The sequence below is a fragment of the Diprion similis genome, chromosome 7, assembly GCF_021155765.1.
Source record: "Diprion similis isolate iyDipSimi1 chromosome 7, iyDipSimi1.1, whole genome shotgun sequence".
NCBI lineage: Eukaryota > Metazoa > Arthropoda > Insecta > Hymenoptera > Diprionidae > Diprion > Diprion similis.
The window spans coordinates 9,524,411-9,540,941 of NC_060111.1; the positions used below are offsets into that span (position 1 = coordinate 9,524,411).

General features: G+C 34.0%; 3 protein-coding genes across 3 annotated transcripts in view; all 3 read left to right on the forward strand.

Annotated features, from left to right (window-relative positions):
• Positions 1-1,500: 1,500 nt before the first annotated feature.
• On the forward strand, positions 1,501-1,997 carry LOC124407875 (molybdopterin synthase sulfur carrier subunit). Its single transcript, XM_046884435.1, has one exon. It carries the CDS (start codon positions 1,725-1,727, stop codon positions 1,995-1,997), a length of 273 nt encoding a protein of 90 aa, XP_046740391.1. The 5' UTR covers positions 1,501-1,724.
• On the forward strand, positions 1,861-11,564 carry LOC124407874 (molybdopterin synthase catalytic subunit). Its single transcript, XM_046884434.1, has 8 exons — positions 1,861-1,992; positions 3,464-3,610; positions 5,008-5,311; positions 5,827-6,100; positions 9,391-9,479; positions 9,878-10,128; positions 10,885-10,938; positions 11,405-11,564. The coding sequence occupies exons 2-8, from the start codon at positions 3,470-3,472 to the stop codon at positions 11,474-11,476; spliced, it is 1,185 nt and encodes a 394-aa protein (XP_046740390.1). The 5' UTR covers positions 1,861-1,992; positions 3,464-3,469; the 3' UTR covers positions 11,477-11,564.
• Positions 11,565-13,263: 1,699 nt separating this feature from the next.
• The window catches only part of LOC124407872 (tubulin polyglutamylase TTLL5), a 117,298-nt gene continuing 114,030 nt past the window's right edge, over positions 13,264-16,531 (forward strand). The window contains exon 1 of the mRNA XM_046884431.1: positions 13,264-13,450. The gene's annotated coding sequence lies outside the window, so the exon portion shown is untranslated. The remainder of the gene's footprint in view (positions 13,451-16,531) is intronic.

A 16,531-nucleotide genomic window follows, 5' to 3' on the forward strand; every position in this document is an offset into this window, starting at 1 on the left:
ACGATTATCGTGGCGCGGTGCTCATTCTGCAGACAGGATCGACAGGGATAAGCTCTAGTTGCGTATGTCAATATACCTATGTTACACATATATCCGACATGTGCAGGGAGGTATAAGTATAATAACGTTCTCTTTCACAACTTGCAAGAAGCAAGTACCTTGTTACATCGTGTATGTTACAGCAACGTTGTCCTTGCCCCACAGCAACTTGCACATTCTTTCCTAGCTCCGGATTACCAGTATTCTCGATCCATCCATATCTATACTTAAGTATGAGCACATTGTATTGCACGCGTTGCCTGCATACATTTGAATGCTTACCCAAGGCCATCGCATGCTAACGCTATACACAGAGATGCTAGCCTAGCTAGTCCATAGCTAGCCTAGTCACCGTAGACGTTGTGTATTAGCGTTCAAACGGTGACAGTACGTATGAAATTGCCGTGCTACCATATGCCCTTGATCGATAATTTTGTACAGTGTAGCTACTATACTTGTAATATTAATTGACAAGAATGGAGTTGGAAAGAAATAAATAGAACGTGATTCCGTATAAAATATTTTTTAGATTATATGTCGTACAAGTATTTATTTTTATAGAATAGAATTAGAAAGAATATGATTGCACCAACATCTTGCACAAGGCTACTGCGTCTTTAAACTTTACCACTACTACTTACTTATAGTTACTACCATATTGCCAATCACCTTTATCCGTGATAGTTGTTCAATCATAGGTTTTTTCTTGCCAGATACGCAGTGCGCCTTTTACTTTCTGCATTACAATTTAAAGTCAACATCTGTACTATAATACTATAATTATGTCCTAAGTATCATAATAGAATCGATTCAACTTCAATCAATGAATTGAATATTCGATTTAGATTTTACCGTCGTTTTGTATACGACAATCACGAATGCGTGAGCCCTTCTACGATTCCCATATTCCTACTAAGTAGACAACACGAGCACTAATTTGCTTCCGAATGAGTTTCGTCGATAATATAATGCTTAGGCGATGTTAATTTCGCTGCGATGCTATCAGACGTAAGTATGACGATGAATGCATGATAAAATGTGTGTATTATGCATAGGTATATGCTTATGTGTATTTGGTTCCGTTACTTTTAACAGTATAATTCCTACTTTCGCATTCTAACTGGATTCCAGATAGGCAGTACCTATTTTTCGTGCAATAACAAAGTCCCGTGCCCTATTTCATGCGACCATACTTCCCGTGACCTCATTTCGCTTTTGACCTGATTATCAAAAGTGCATTCAGTTTGGTCTAGTGAGGCGCCAGCTAACAGGTGTTACGTCATCACCGCCGATGTCAGCCTGGCAACAATTTTAATATCCAAGAATTGTCGAGCAGCTTGTCAATAAGCACAGAAATTCTTGTCGTAACAATAAATTGTTATATATGGAGGATATAGCAGTAGAATATACATTAATTTGAAGGATACTAAATAAAGGCTGATTAATCACAACTCTCGTTTCCGGTATGTGCGGTTTTCGACCGAACGTAAACATAACCTCGTTATGCTTCGTTACCACTGATCTGTTGTTCCTGGAACAAGATATTTCTTACGTAACGAAATAGCATTGGCTAATGGCAATCGAGTAACAGTGAGCAATAACAATGAATATGTTCACAACATGTTTGCTGCGATAAAGGTTTGCATAAATCCAAAGCAGAGCCAGTCGCTGTTGCCACTCCGTTTATGATGGATGGAGGATCACGAGATTCGCTCGTAAAGATTCTCTTTTTCGCCAAGGCTCGCGAGTTGTCCGGCCTAAAGGAGTCTCAGGCTACGCTGCCGGCTAACATCTCTTATCAAACTTTGCTGGATACTATTATTGAGAAATTTGGACTCGAAAGTATTCGCAATTCTGTCATCTTGTCTCACAACGAAGAATACGTTGCAGCCAACGCAACGCTTAACCTATCCGACAGGGACGAAATTGCAGTTATTCCCCCGCTCAGTGGAGGTTAGTTTATCAAATGCATTAACATTTGTTTCAATTCATTTAACTTGATGATAATAGTTAAACTACTCTGACTGCTCAGCGAAAAAACCACGAAGATTACGTAAATGCCGAAGGTACACTGCTCGTCCTCACTATTTTCGCACAAATCTTCTATTATGGGCATTTTTCGGAATTTTATTCCATTCACATGTTCATAATTATGCTGTGCTATAACCAGCCGCTGCACCACTCTCCGTAGGGTTGAGATTGCCAGTTTCAGCGCCTTATCCTCGCATTGTTCAATACTGATGAAGATTGATACGAATACCAAAATCATTCGCAACTTATCATCGAAGGCAAGGAAGATGGAGATACCTGTAAGAACGTTTGTATCGTCGCGACTGATACGGAGAGTTCAGGTTGATCCAATATTCAACAGTTTAGTACAAAGCCTATTGGAATTTATTTATTTACTATCGAAGAACCGAAGTTTGAAAAAAATAAATTTTAATAGACTCAGTAAGTAGCTGTTTAATGTTGCATTACCACAAACCGTCAGAAACAGACTCAATAATACGGATGTTCTTCCAGGAAGCACGATATTCATTGACGAAAGCTTGCATTTATAGCAGAAATGATTCTTTAAACGCATTTTCCAATTCGCTTTGTTCACCCAAAAATGTAAATTCGCACTTCTGTTCATAGGTCATAAAGTCTAGGTGTAATCTACGCCACTCTCACGAAGGAGCAAAGGCTAGTAAAAGGAAAATTTGACCAGATTGAAACTGAATCTTGTCATTGGTTTTTGAGATATCGTTTGCGCTATTTTCAAATAGCAATTTCGATAAAAGAAAGTAAATTTTTTTCAGTTTTTGTCAGAATTTATGATATTTCAAACTTCAGAGACTTCTTGATAATAGTCCAAAATGTGCTGTTTAGCAAAGTATTCTTAGAAAATTTATGAGCTCAAACTTCGTAATGCTGAGATGGGAAAAAATTATTTAAAAATCAGAATTCTGTATCTTTAAAATGATTGAAAGTGTTACGTTTGCAAAATATGAGCATGCTTTGCTTTAATTTGTGCTAATTGTATTACGGACAACTATAAAAAATATTGCAAAATATTGGTTTTTCTGAAAAAATTTTCATTACATTAATGTTACAAATTTTAACCTTACAATTATTTCAATTACCTTTGATATTAACATAAACTATTTAAATATCACCTCGAGATCATTCTTAAATCTAAAAGAGTTGTATTCAAGAAAATTTGACACGCAGCTTCTGAATTGATTTTTTAATTATTGTCAAAAATCTTAAATCTCAATTTGTTTTGTTTTAAAATTATTCACTAAAAATGTTGATTTAGCCTTTGTAATTGTACAAATCTAATAATTGTGATTGTTCTTTATTTTAATACTTTTGGTTGCGATTTTTTCATGCTATAAGCTGTAGTAATAATTTTTGGGAATATATTTATATTTTGTTACAGGATAAGATGAATGACTCAAAAGACATCATTAAGCTGCAGTCGGAACAGCTGAATATAGGAGATATAGTAAATCTGGTAGTTGCGGCGAATTGTGGAGCGATATCCACCTTCATTGGTACAACTCGGGACAATTTTGAAGGCAAAAAGGTACACAATTACTCATCATAGTATAAGAAATCAGAAGTTATCACTGCATTTTTAAAAAGAAAAATCAAGCATTTCACTTTCTTGTCCATAATTTGTTGGAAATCGAATAAAATTTGATGAATCTGCTGAAAAAGCAGATTAAAATCTGTTTAATATTATTAATATTTATATAAATATTAGTATTATAGTATTATATATTAATAGAATAGCTAAACAATTCCTGGAAAATATGTTACAAGCAATTTTACACTGTCTCTTAATGATTGTGTTTGGATTTACATATTGGTTTTGCAAGTCCATAGTTCACGACCAACGTCACTATGATTTTCACCGAGGTTTGAACTTTGACATGGGGGGGGAGCACAAGATTAAAAATGAGTCACTTCATTCTATATAATTAAATAAAGGTTCTACTCTAATAGCATACACAGGAGCAGAACAAAATTCTTCAACCTTAAAGTCAAAGAGTCTTCGCAAATATAAGGACTTTGAAATAACATCTGGCTTTTTATAAATTTACACACGAGACATTAGGAAATCAGAAACAAAATTATTCTTCTCATACAAAAATTACTATTCAAAACTCTTTATTTATATGAACAAAGTTAGGTACAAGTTAACAGGTACATGCCAGCTATTGTATCAATTTATGCGGCGTGAAGCGTAGCGCACGAAAAAGTAATGAAGGGGTGGTATTCAAATAAATACAATATAAATTCATGTAAATCGAGTCATTTAATTTAAGACAGATTTAAAGAATTTTAATTTTGGTGATTCTAATTTATTTTTGATGAAGGACGTGCAGCGCCCTTAAGAGGTCTTAGTGAATCAGGATGCTTTAAGAAGCCACCTTAAGTAATGTAGATTTAAAAAAGGAACTATTACCAGAAAATATCAGAGAATTTTATGGATAATCTGAAAATAAGCCTGTATTAATAGCATTTTTTTAATAATGATTTCACTATTATAACTTATTTTTTCTACCCAGTGCTCAGTTATAGTTGTGGCAAAACAAAAAAAAAATATCTGCAACTTTTGCAATATTACAGTTTTTTTTATCACCTTCCTGAAACTACTGTAATCCAATGGAAAAAGAAATCATTCGTAAAATAAATTTGAAAACCTGAGTTCATTAGAAAATTGAAGGCTTCTTACTTAGTTGTTAGACTGCACGTTTATTCATGAACATCGGTTGCTAGAATTCAGCAATGATACTGCTATCCTAGTTCATTTATGGAATGTCTTCTTGTAGTCTGCAAGTTATCCGCAATTCATGGTTTTTGTAAGCCTGAAAAACTGGAAATTCATCAAAGAATCGAGCTCTTATATTATCATTTTTGTAATGTGTTTTATTATAATCGTAAGACTGTTGCAGGATAAATTTTTTTTTGTGGCAGGTCGTCAAGTTGGAGTACGAAGCATACGAGCCAATGGCGTTGAAAGAATTGGGGAATGTATGCTCAAAGATACGCTCTCAATGGGATGTGGAACGCATAGCAATTTACCACCGTTTAGGGGTCGTGCCTGTGACTGAGGCCAGCGTTGTTATAGCTATTTCCTCGTCTCACAGACAAGAAAGTCTTCAAGCCACGCAGTTTGCAATTGAGATATTGAAAAAGACTGTGCCTATTTGGAAGAAGGAAATTTATGATAACCACGAGTCACAATGGAAAGAAAACAAAGAATGCTCTTGGTCCACTAGTAAATAATTTTTTACATACTGTACTATTATCTTGACAAGATAACATTACATTTATGCCAAAGTCACTAAATCTTGAGAATGTGTCAGTTTTTATGTGTCAAGTATGTAAATTCCAGTTTTCGAAATTCCTTGCATATACCAAGAAAATTTCATGAAATGGATCCTTCAAGCTACTCGATGTGATTCCATGACCATCGTCAGTTCAATTCTGCTTGAATATGACAATTTTCATTACGAGATTCTTTCGGTATACACGATTACTGGAAATTGTTTTACTCCTGAATTTTCACCAAATATTATTTGCATACAGTTTAAACTTTGTGAGGACTGTTTGCGTTTAATTTTTCAATATTGATTCATTATGTTCTGTATATTTCAAGATTAATAAAATTCGTTGTTATTATTATATTTACAAAAAAGGCTGCATGATTCTTTTTTTTAATTCGTGCAGGTTTGTTTATGATTCATAAAACTGCAGCAAGTTTTGTTTTAAATGAAAGAATTCTGTTGGCAGGTCGAGATGAAACTTCACTAGCATATGCAAACGTTGCGAGTGCTAACGATTTGCTGTTGCCAAACAATCACAAAATCTTCCCGAGTGATGCAAATCAAGATGAAAATGAAAACAGAATCACAGGGAAGAGAGAATCATTTGATGAACCAGTTAATTCAAATCTTGTACAAATCCGTGTTAGTACTGAGGAGCTGAATCGTAGGATAAACGCATTCATTGCAAGAAAACGAGAGCAAGTCAATATTGTCAATGTACAAGAGTTCTGCAGTCACAGGTTCGTTGATGTATACGAGTGGTATTTCATTTCTGGCAGACTTCTTTTTAGAGCATAGTCACAGAATTTGACGGCTATCTAAAATTAGTTCTCCAGTCATCATTGAAGAACGAACCTCTAGTTACAGCCTTTAATATCGGGTAGTCCATAAGATATTGGAATTCCATAATTTGCAAAAACATTTTTTTGACAATCTTTAAGCCAACATGTCTGGGGTTCGAAAATAAAAAACAGGTAGTGCATTTTAATCAGACGAATATGATTTTCGTATTTTTTAAATTATTGAAGGCAAAGAATTTTCAATTTATTCGCATTTTTTTTCCATTGTTCCCTTCTTCTTGATGTCTTTCAAATCAGCGATGAAAGTTATGTTCATTCTACTGGAATGATAAGATTTAATCACATAATCTCTGTGAACAGTCCTGAACTTATATCAACTTATATAACGTGCTAACAAATTATATCGCGCAAAAAACTACTTTAATGAAAGACTGGTTCGTTAAAATTTAATTGACTATTCTTCAATGTAAAGAGTACGGACGACTGAACTAAAGCGGAGCACTTATGGCAAGAACATGGTTGTGGTTATTCGAATGACGTTTTACTATTTCTGTTACTTATAGATAACGGAAGTATATCTTTTTAAAAGCTGCTAAAATCATTTTCAATACATAAGAGAAATTATAATTTGTTTTTAAGCGCAAAGCGCGGCATACTTAACATGGTGAAAAAACTATATTTTAATGCAATTCCCGACCCAACCTACGTTGCTCTAGTCTCCCATGACTTTTTATGTCGAAGAGCTAACAATCAAAATTCAACGATCTAGTTTTTCTTGAAAGTAATTTCTCTTCATAAAATACTTTGTTTGGAATTTACGTAAGTTCATATAAGTTCAGTACCATTTGGAGAAGTTGAAGGTACAATGACTTCAATTGTTGAAGCGAGTCAATCTTGAAAGCTCCACTAAAACGTTACCAACTATCTAATTTCGAAGATGTGAGAAATAAATAATAATAAGAAAAAGAGTGAAAAAATTGAGAATTCCTATTTTTTGTCAAATATATCAATATGAAAAGAGTTGTTCGATCGAAGTTGAAATCTCTCGAAATGTCAAAGCATTGATGACATTTCATTCGATTGAATAAGTGGGTTTATTGCTATTTTGTTCTAGACTTGGCCGTCAATGCGTGACAGTTTGTACAAGGGAACGCAGTAATTAATATCATCGATAATTTTGTACAAGGGAACAAATAAATTATTATCATCGATGATCAAGATAAGTACATTAAAATGGGTAGAAGAAAAATGCAATTTATATCCGATAATAATGACATTAAGAAAAAATTATTGCGAATAGAAAAGTTTAGATAATATCAACAAAACAGTCATGAAAGAACAGTAGTTAATTTAATTGGATTGCATACTATCGTATATGGTTCTTTTCGCCAAGGTGACACGATATTTTTACAACTTAGTAGAGGGCACCAATGCACGGCTAAGAAGTAATCAAAAGATTATTTATTTATGAATGATAAAGAATTTTTTGTAGTAGGAAAAAATAGAAAAAAAGAACTTTGGCCACAGCGGGGGCGACAGAATGCGACGATGTAACATTAGTAATTGGAAAAATCAACAACAGATCTTTGAAAATTGCAAAGAGTGATCGTTATGTGTAGAGAAACATTCGTTGAAATCTTAGTTTAGAAATGTTACGCTCTTCCAGTATAAATTGATAAAAACGAAATTTCGATGTTAGGTAATATTTAAAGACTATTTATACTAACACCATTAAAGAGGTGATAATCATGTGATTCAAAAGCACTGATTGTTTTTCTTTTATTTTTGGGCGATTAGAATGCCAGATATATTGGTGTGAAGATTAAAAATAAAAAAGAATAAATATAGCTTTGCAAAACTTGAACATCGATAACATTTAAACTACTAAATATTAAAGATTATATAACTGAGGGTTAGTACTTTGATGATAGTACTCAAAGGGTGCTAAATTCTGTAACTATGCATTCAAAAAGCGGGCTGCTAGAAATGGAATACCCCATTAAGCTTACATGTAAGTCATTATTCTAGGATGCAATGGTCTTCAAGAATACCATTTAATGTGATGCTTTTCTTCTCAATCCTTAACCCCATTTGGTGTCCTTAATTCGTTTATTTTGCAAGACATTCACTGAAATTTTTAGAGCGGGCCAAAAATAGGATCATGATTAAATTCGTATAATTGTTCCAGAGATCTTGGATTCTCAGAGTATTTTTCTAAAATAAATTGTATAATGAATTGTTTGTTCCTATTACGTGACTAAATCGACAATTTGGAATATATTCTGAACATTTCAGAGTGAGATGAATATGGGATCATAATTAAATTAATAATATAGAGAAGAACACAACAGGAAAATTAATTGTTTTAATATCGTGTGCAAAAAAGTAGACATTTAGATTTAACAATAGGGTCGTCGGATAAGATAAAACTTTCTTAGATGATAAATTCATTAGGTCATATTTTTTTTTCTGACGATAGGGAACGCCCAAAATTTAAACACAAAAGTCGTAATCGAATAAGTGGTCAGTTTGAAACGGTAGGACTAGAGCTGCGCACTTTGTATATCTCAGTGTGTTCTAAAACATACCCAAATTTTAGCCAAATCAAACTCTTCACTTTGAAAATTTAAACCGAAACATGAAAAAAACAGTAAGAGAAAACAAAAATAAATTGAATCTGCTGTGTAACATTTAGAAAGAATGTGAAAGTGTTTGAAATATCATAAAAAGCTTACTTCGGTCTATAAAAAAAAAAAAAAAAAAAAAAAAAAAAAAAACAATTAGTCATTCTTGATTGGTTTCAATTTTTTGTAAATAATATCTAATGATTTTAATATTCACAACGAGAAATTAGGATGAAGACCCATAGAGATGTTAGGAATTTTTTTTAACTAGAGGGACTAGGCTCTCAATATTATCTCTATTAAGCTTCTCCGAAATATTGATAACATTTTTTCTTGCAGACATTTTTCAGTAATTTCTAATATGGTTGAAGTGAAAATTGAAATATCATTAAGAGTAGAAGAACTATGCCTAATGAATTATTTAATAAGGTTTTGTGTCACTTAAAAGTTTGAAAGAAATGTTATCAAGATTAAGTATATCTGCAAACTAGTTCAGCATTCACAACTATGAGCCTATCCGTTAGAAGTAGGTTTTTATTGGCGTTACTCCCAAAGGTGGTATCTTTTTCTTGACATTTTAGTTATATTAATTATTATATATTACAGGGCAAGAGTTGACGAAGAAAGGGCAAACTCCTGTGCGCGAGTCGATGCAATCTTAATTCGACGCAAAGATTCCAAAAGCCATGTCAAAGGTAAAACAAAACATAATTTATAGTTTCTACTATTAATGAAATATTGTTTGTACTTTAGTACATTCAAATGTCCAGAATAGTCATTATCTCGTAAGAGCTCTCAAAAGCTATCATGTTGCGTAACTGTAAGTATGATGTATAAAAGTGAGATCGCTGTAGTGATATCTGTGCACGTTTCAGGAAACCTTTTATCAGCAAAAATCCCAAAATAAATCTCAGAATATGACGGTATATTCATATGATTATGCCAACCAACATCAATTGCCTAGCACTAGGTATTATCTCGAAAATAGCACAGCCATGATTAATGCACACTACAATTTCAAGAGTGTGCTCGAATCTTTACTTTCAATTGATGTTTGTACTTAAATTGTAGATATATCCCATTTGTCTATTAGTTCACAGGGTGCTCAATCCGTGGGGACCACAAGTGACTGATCCATCAACCTTGCAAAAAACTGCAAGAAATCATTCAAACCAAAGTTCTCCTACTTCTTATCTACCTGCGCTGGAGGAAAGATTGGCGACGAGTGAAAATCACATTGGTGTCAAAGGACCTGTTCCGAAGGATGTTTATCAAAGACTAAAAAGGATCGAGGATAGAATATTATATTTAGAAAGCTTGTCACCAGAGTACAAACAATTTTGGGTAAGTTAAATTCCACCTCAGGATTGAAAATACGTAGCTGATTGCTTGTATTTATTTATCATCATATGTGGGGCCATCCATAAATTACGTAACGCACTTTCGGGGTAGGGGGTCGTCAAAGCTTTTGTTACGCAACGCAATTTCTTGCTTTTGTCAGCTTTTCTCGTGGCAAAATAGAATTCTAATTCGAAATTCGCGCGCATGCGAGCGATTCACTGTGTCGAATATGTGGTCGGTGTTATGTTATCTCCTGTGTAGGGGGGGGGGGGGGGGGGGGGGGGGGCAAAATCGCCAAAAAAGTGCGTCACGTAATTTATGGACGGCCCCTTGACGCTAAAGAACTGAGCTCTGTTAGATTTACTGAAAATCTTAGTAAAGACTTATTTATTGTTTTAACGATAAAACAGTTTTATAGATGTTGAAAGTTCCTATTAGGTCTCTTTGCAATATACTGTAACTTGAGTTATTTTAAATTAATAATATGTTTTTCGATTAAATAAAGGGAGTGCAGTAAATGCAGAAAAACGTGGGGTGAAATGTATATTTTAGAAATATGTGCTCTGTGGTTAAAATCGTGAGACTATATATTTTCTCAATAATAGTGGTTGACAAAGGAACCTAGTAATTCATTTTTTAACGACGTGCATTTATCATTGAGGAATGAGATCCCTTTCTTTAATTATGCAGGATAAAAGCGTATCTTTCTAGCAAAATTTGAGTGATTGAAAACCTCATGAAATTGTTGTCTCGTTTCAGCAAGGGCAGGAGGATAGAAGTTTCAAAAGCAGTTATCAACCTGTGAGAAAAAGAGTAAGTCAAATCAAGGAGCATATTTGCAAAGATTCGAATGAAAAATTTATAGTCTTCTAAAACCTATGTGAAAATCAATTTAAAAGATTAATTAACGAGTTCTACTGAATATTTTACCTATATTTTAATAATTTTTTGTTTTCAAAAGTACTAATTTTGAATTACACTCCTCTGTTGTATAGCTACAGACATTCCCACTGGTGCAAATTACAAAATCATGTGCTTACGATGATAGACGGTGACATGACTTTTTTTTATATGCACAGAATATAAGGCATACGCATGTATGAACTCGTATAGTCAGAACCTCAACTCCCGTAATCACTACTAGTTACAAATATCTATCAGAATTTTTGAAAATCCCTACGAAGAGCCTGAATCACTATTGACGCTTTTTTTACTCTTTGCTGACTTTACAGCAATAATTAGGTCGATATAACAATTCTGTAATTATTTATCTGTGCAGACATTCTCGACAGCGGAATTGGACACGAAACTGCATGAGCTGGAGAGCAAATATACCAAAATAGTTAATTAAGTGTAAATATAAACTGAAATATTCTATTTTATATTATAGTTTATTTTACCATTTGATGATTAAGTATTTGATATGATAATGAGTAAGGTCGTGGAAGATGAAAGTGGCTGCTCTTGTAAATTGTAAATGACATAGGTAATCATTAAGGAGACAAAGTAAAAACATCTATAGTAAAGTGTGCGTGATTTCGAAAATTTTTTCCAGTTGTTTTGATTCTTTGGATAGAAAATTCGATGGTCAAATAATCACTAAAATTATTTTTCTTAACCATATTTTTCCTGCTTCTACGTGAGATTGCTTTATAATGGTTGAAATGGTGGAAAAATCGTTACATCTTTAGTTGAATAATAATCGGATTATTTTAGCAAGATACATTATGTGTAAATGAAAGAACGCATTGAAAGATATTTGATATAAATATACAAAATGAAAAATAACTAAAACTACATTTTTCAATACCACAGAACAAAAAATTGCATTGTTACACTAAAAATAACGTAACATCTAAACATAATAAGTGCATAAAATCACATGATTAGTAATCTAGTTATATTATAAGCATTTCATACAATTTTGTCAGCTTCGTTTACAACCATCAAGCAAAGTCATGCAGACACTAATGTATACCAATAGTTGTCAAATGATGTCAAATCCATATTTTCAAATGATACACAAAAGACTGAAGAGAAGCGAAGACAATATATTATTAATAAGAGTTGACCAATCAATTTATATTTTATGCACCTGCCCATATCCCTAAAACAAAGTATAATACATAATCAATAAATGATGTTCCCGCTAGCTTCCTGTTGATGCATTGAGTATGCGTGGTGCGAGTATTATGCATGCAAATATTGTGCGCATAACAATTTCATACATTAGCATATGAAATTAGGGAGGGTAAGTAAGCTGTATACCCAAGTTCTAGTTCAAAAAACTAGCGTCATTTTACAAAAATAACATCTATTCAGAAAAATTTTGCATGCCGACAAAATATCAATTAGGTTCCTGTGGTGCAGGGTTCACAGATAAAACACGCGATATAATATTTTTACATTTAATCTAAATAATTGAGACATTTGGAAGCGAAACTTGATTTTAAAGTTCCGTCACGTCAGTCATGACGAAGTAATTGTAGTTTGACTTAGACTCTTGTAGAATTGTTCAATTCAAAACTCGACAGTCAGAGTATCTAAAATCCTCGGTTCTTCGTGCTTGACAACAAATTGCGAACAGCAAGCATTCTTAATATTCACTCCTTAATTAATATGCAGTAGGTATATTGAGTATGTGAGGTAGGGAGACACGCGCTATCGTGTTGATACGTAATCGTGTATAGTTGGAGCAAAAAACTAGTCTATACGAAATCGACGGACATATTGTTTGATGATTTAGGACAAGTCGTGCGATACTTTGTTTGATCGAAAAATCGTATCTTCTAGTAGCGTGTCTTATTTATTATCTAATCCGAACATAACGGTAAAAAATTATTTCAAGGGTACGTAACACGAAAGCAAAAATATAAGTTTTAGTTTTGAAACTGATTTTAATGCGGTGATGACAATTATCCGTCGAGTAAATTCCGAGCATCCTATCATCGTCAAAAATAAACGCTTCAAAATTAAATCTCATCGATTTTAAAATAAACTGCAGATGCCGGTAGGTCTTAATCTGCGGTATTAACTTATGCGCATGATTGTACAAATACAGAGCCGTATGCACACGTCTTTCGACGGTGCCGGCTGTTGGGAATAGTTCGTTGTTTGACTATCAGAGGTAGTAACGGTCGTTTATGAGCAAGTCGTGTTCGCTGGTCGTGGTGTTGGGAAATGGTATGGCCGAGGGATCGCAGCTCGTTCCCTCACCATCGAGTGTGTAGTGATTGGTGGTAATTTCTAATCGAAACTGTGAGAAAATATGTACTTGGCGATTATTTCTTGAGTGGCAAAAGAGAGTAGAAAACATCCACTAAAGGTAGGATTACATAAATTATTCACCCAACCGACGGTATTTTCAATTATGCTTGTTCTTCGCACCATCGACTGACCGTGCATAGAATGTTATTCACATCCGACGACGTCGTCTGCCACCGTCTGACAACTGCACGAATTTTGACTTTCTTTTATTTTATATACATAACCAACAGCTGGGATGTGTGTTACATATAACGCCGGTAGTAGTATGGAGATGAACTAATTTTCGTATTTATTTTCGAGTTCGTAAAATGTGTGAAGTCGTGCGGTGGCCGGTAAGTTGTGAATATCCATTATTATTTCCTGTTTTTTTTTTTTTTTTCAATTTTTTATCCCGCTAATTTATTTCTTCTATTCTTCCCAATTCATGTATAGTATAAATATTCCTACTTTTTTCTCTCAAGTTTTTCATTAAAACATTTATACAATTATCCATCGCGCTCAGATATAAAGTCGGCCTTTGGCTGCTCTGAGTGCTCCCTTATGACAAATTATGACTGTGACTTGATCGTGAAACTTTGGCGGCATGTAGTCTTAATTATGCTTCGATTTATACCTTTACTGTATTACCGACGCGCTGCACTATCTCAGTCTCTCCTTCTCAACATTTCTATTATACGTATTTCGTTTACTGACTTAACACGAGTCGAAAAAAAGAACGTTATTGACAGTTGAACTTTTCTCGGTGTCGATGGGTCAGCGATAGACAGTCAAATTTAAATTGTCGTTTCGAACGTTGGGGGGGGGGGGGGGGGGGCTCTCAGAACTACAGCATTTATTGAATGACAATATTTTCCATGAGATAATGTAATCAGTCTAAAGCAATATTAAGTTAGATTTGAAAATTTTTAGACAACAGTTTTTGGACTTACGTTCGAATACGTAGAAAAAGGATGAAAAGACGGTGTGAAAACTTACATCGATAAAGAAAAAAGCATAAATTATATACACACACGGTTATGCGGACGTTGAGTTGTTATGATCATCATTGAAACATCACAATCGTATATATGGCATCAGGAATTCCCCATGAACTTCAGCTACTCTTTTCGTCCCTCGCGTCGTCGATATTTCCGGTAATTGGATCTTAGTAGTATTTGAAAGAACGTTTCTTGAAAAACGTTAATCCACTTATTGCCTGTGTGCAAGAAAAAGGTAGAAATGCGAGATAAATTTATCTGCACTACCGTTTTTACATGAATTTCTGAACGGAATTGGATTCATATTTTTCCTAATGCACATTACAACTAAGAACAACGATATTCTTTTTTTTTCAACCAATAAGGCACGTTTCAGTTTGTCGTAAGTTTTATACAATATTCAAGAACTTGCGTAATAATCTACACGGAAAATCCGCATCGTGGGCATTAGGAGTGTATAATTAAAAAAAAATTTGTTGTTCGATCTCCAAGTTCGTAAAACCATAATTCATTACATAATATCAAAACTTGTGTAAGGAAAACGCCATGCGATTACTTTAAGCGGTGCCGCATCCAAATTTTTCATTCTCGCCATTTGGTTAATACATAAGAAATCCAATTCTGACGGTTATTGGATGAAGATTATAATTTTTCTATACAATGGACAGAACACTACGTGGTAGATAGCGTTTGACAACTGTTTTCTTCAAATCAGTGCGTCGTCGAACATTCTAATTGTAAGCTGTACGATCTTCGAGATATTCAGCATTGCGTAAAACGCAGTTCCTTTGCCTTTTCAAAAAATCGGTACGGCTTAAATCTACGACGCGTCGATCAAAAGATAATTAAATAAGTTGTGAAACGCTGTATACCAAATCAAACTCTATTGTATGGAGAAGTTAAATTATTATTTCCATTAAAATGTCAGCATTTGATTAAATCTCGATGAGGCACCGCTGCAAAAATCACAGGGTCTTTTCCTTGCACGAAATTTGTTTTTTTTGGAGCAGCCTCGTGTAACTACAACAAAGTAAAAAAGGATAGATATCAATGATGTTTCCGTATTCTTGGTGATCAAAACTCTGGCGATGTAAAAATAAATTTAATTAGTAAGCAAATGACGCTGAAACTAACAGATATTAGTCAACAGGTTATACAGGCGGAAAGCTTCCAAGGGATGACGAAACGATAAAACTTGGCATGCAGGATTATTCAGGGAACTCCTAGACTATAGTTTCAACGTCGTAGTAAGCATTGATAGTGAACAACGTGGCGAATTTAGTGATATTAGATTTGATTGTCGCACAGAGCAAGATTTTTCTTCGCCTTTGACCTTGCAATAATATCTATGTGAGTTTATATACGGATCCAAATTTTTTTAAGTTATTGCAATTCGAGATCGCCCATTTTCTATAATTAAAGCACAAATGTATATTGGCCAGTCCACCGATTATCGACAAATGAACGAGACGTGAAAAAATCGGTTCGTTTGGAATTTTTACCTCTTGTAGCGTGTACTAAGATTGAAAATTTCACCAAGTTTGGATCTTCTCGGACTTACCATTTGCGAGCAATGCCACATCAAAGTTTATTATTTCAACCTAATTGAGGTTTAAACACGATTTGTTTTCGTATCGCTATTGGCATAAAAAAATGATGAAAAAATAGGTATCTTATGCAAAAAATTCTCACCTTTTTAAATATGTTATTCATTTCTGGATAACGTATCAAAATCAACTTCAAAAAGACGTTTTTCATGTGAAAGCTGAGAGCTCTTCGGTATATTGTATGTACATGTGAACACGCGCCCAACGTGCACGTATGGTGTATGAATATTGCGGCGTTTCACGTTGTCATTTGAAAAGTACGTTCAAAGAATAAAACCTCCACGATTTTGGGAACTTTAAAAATTGAGTTTCGTTGTATATATTATTGGATAAATGACCCATTTGTCTTTCACAGAAATCCCTCCTATAAGCCAATGTTACGAGTGAACTTATTTCCATCTTTGGAATGTATCACGTAATGTAGCGTTTATCTAAGTAGGTATAAGCAGTAAGTAATAACCATATGTATTCACGGTTATGTACTTGTTGATGCTTATCTGTGATGCGTAAGGATTACTTATGCGTCTCTGACTGACATAGGTACATATGCAAGAT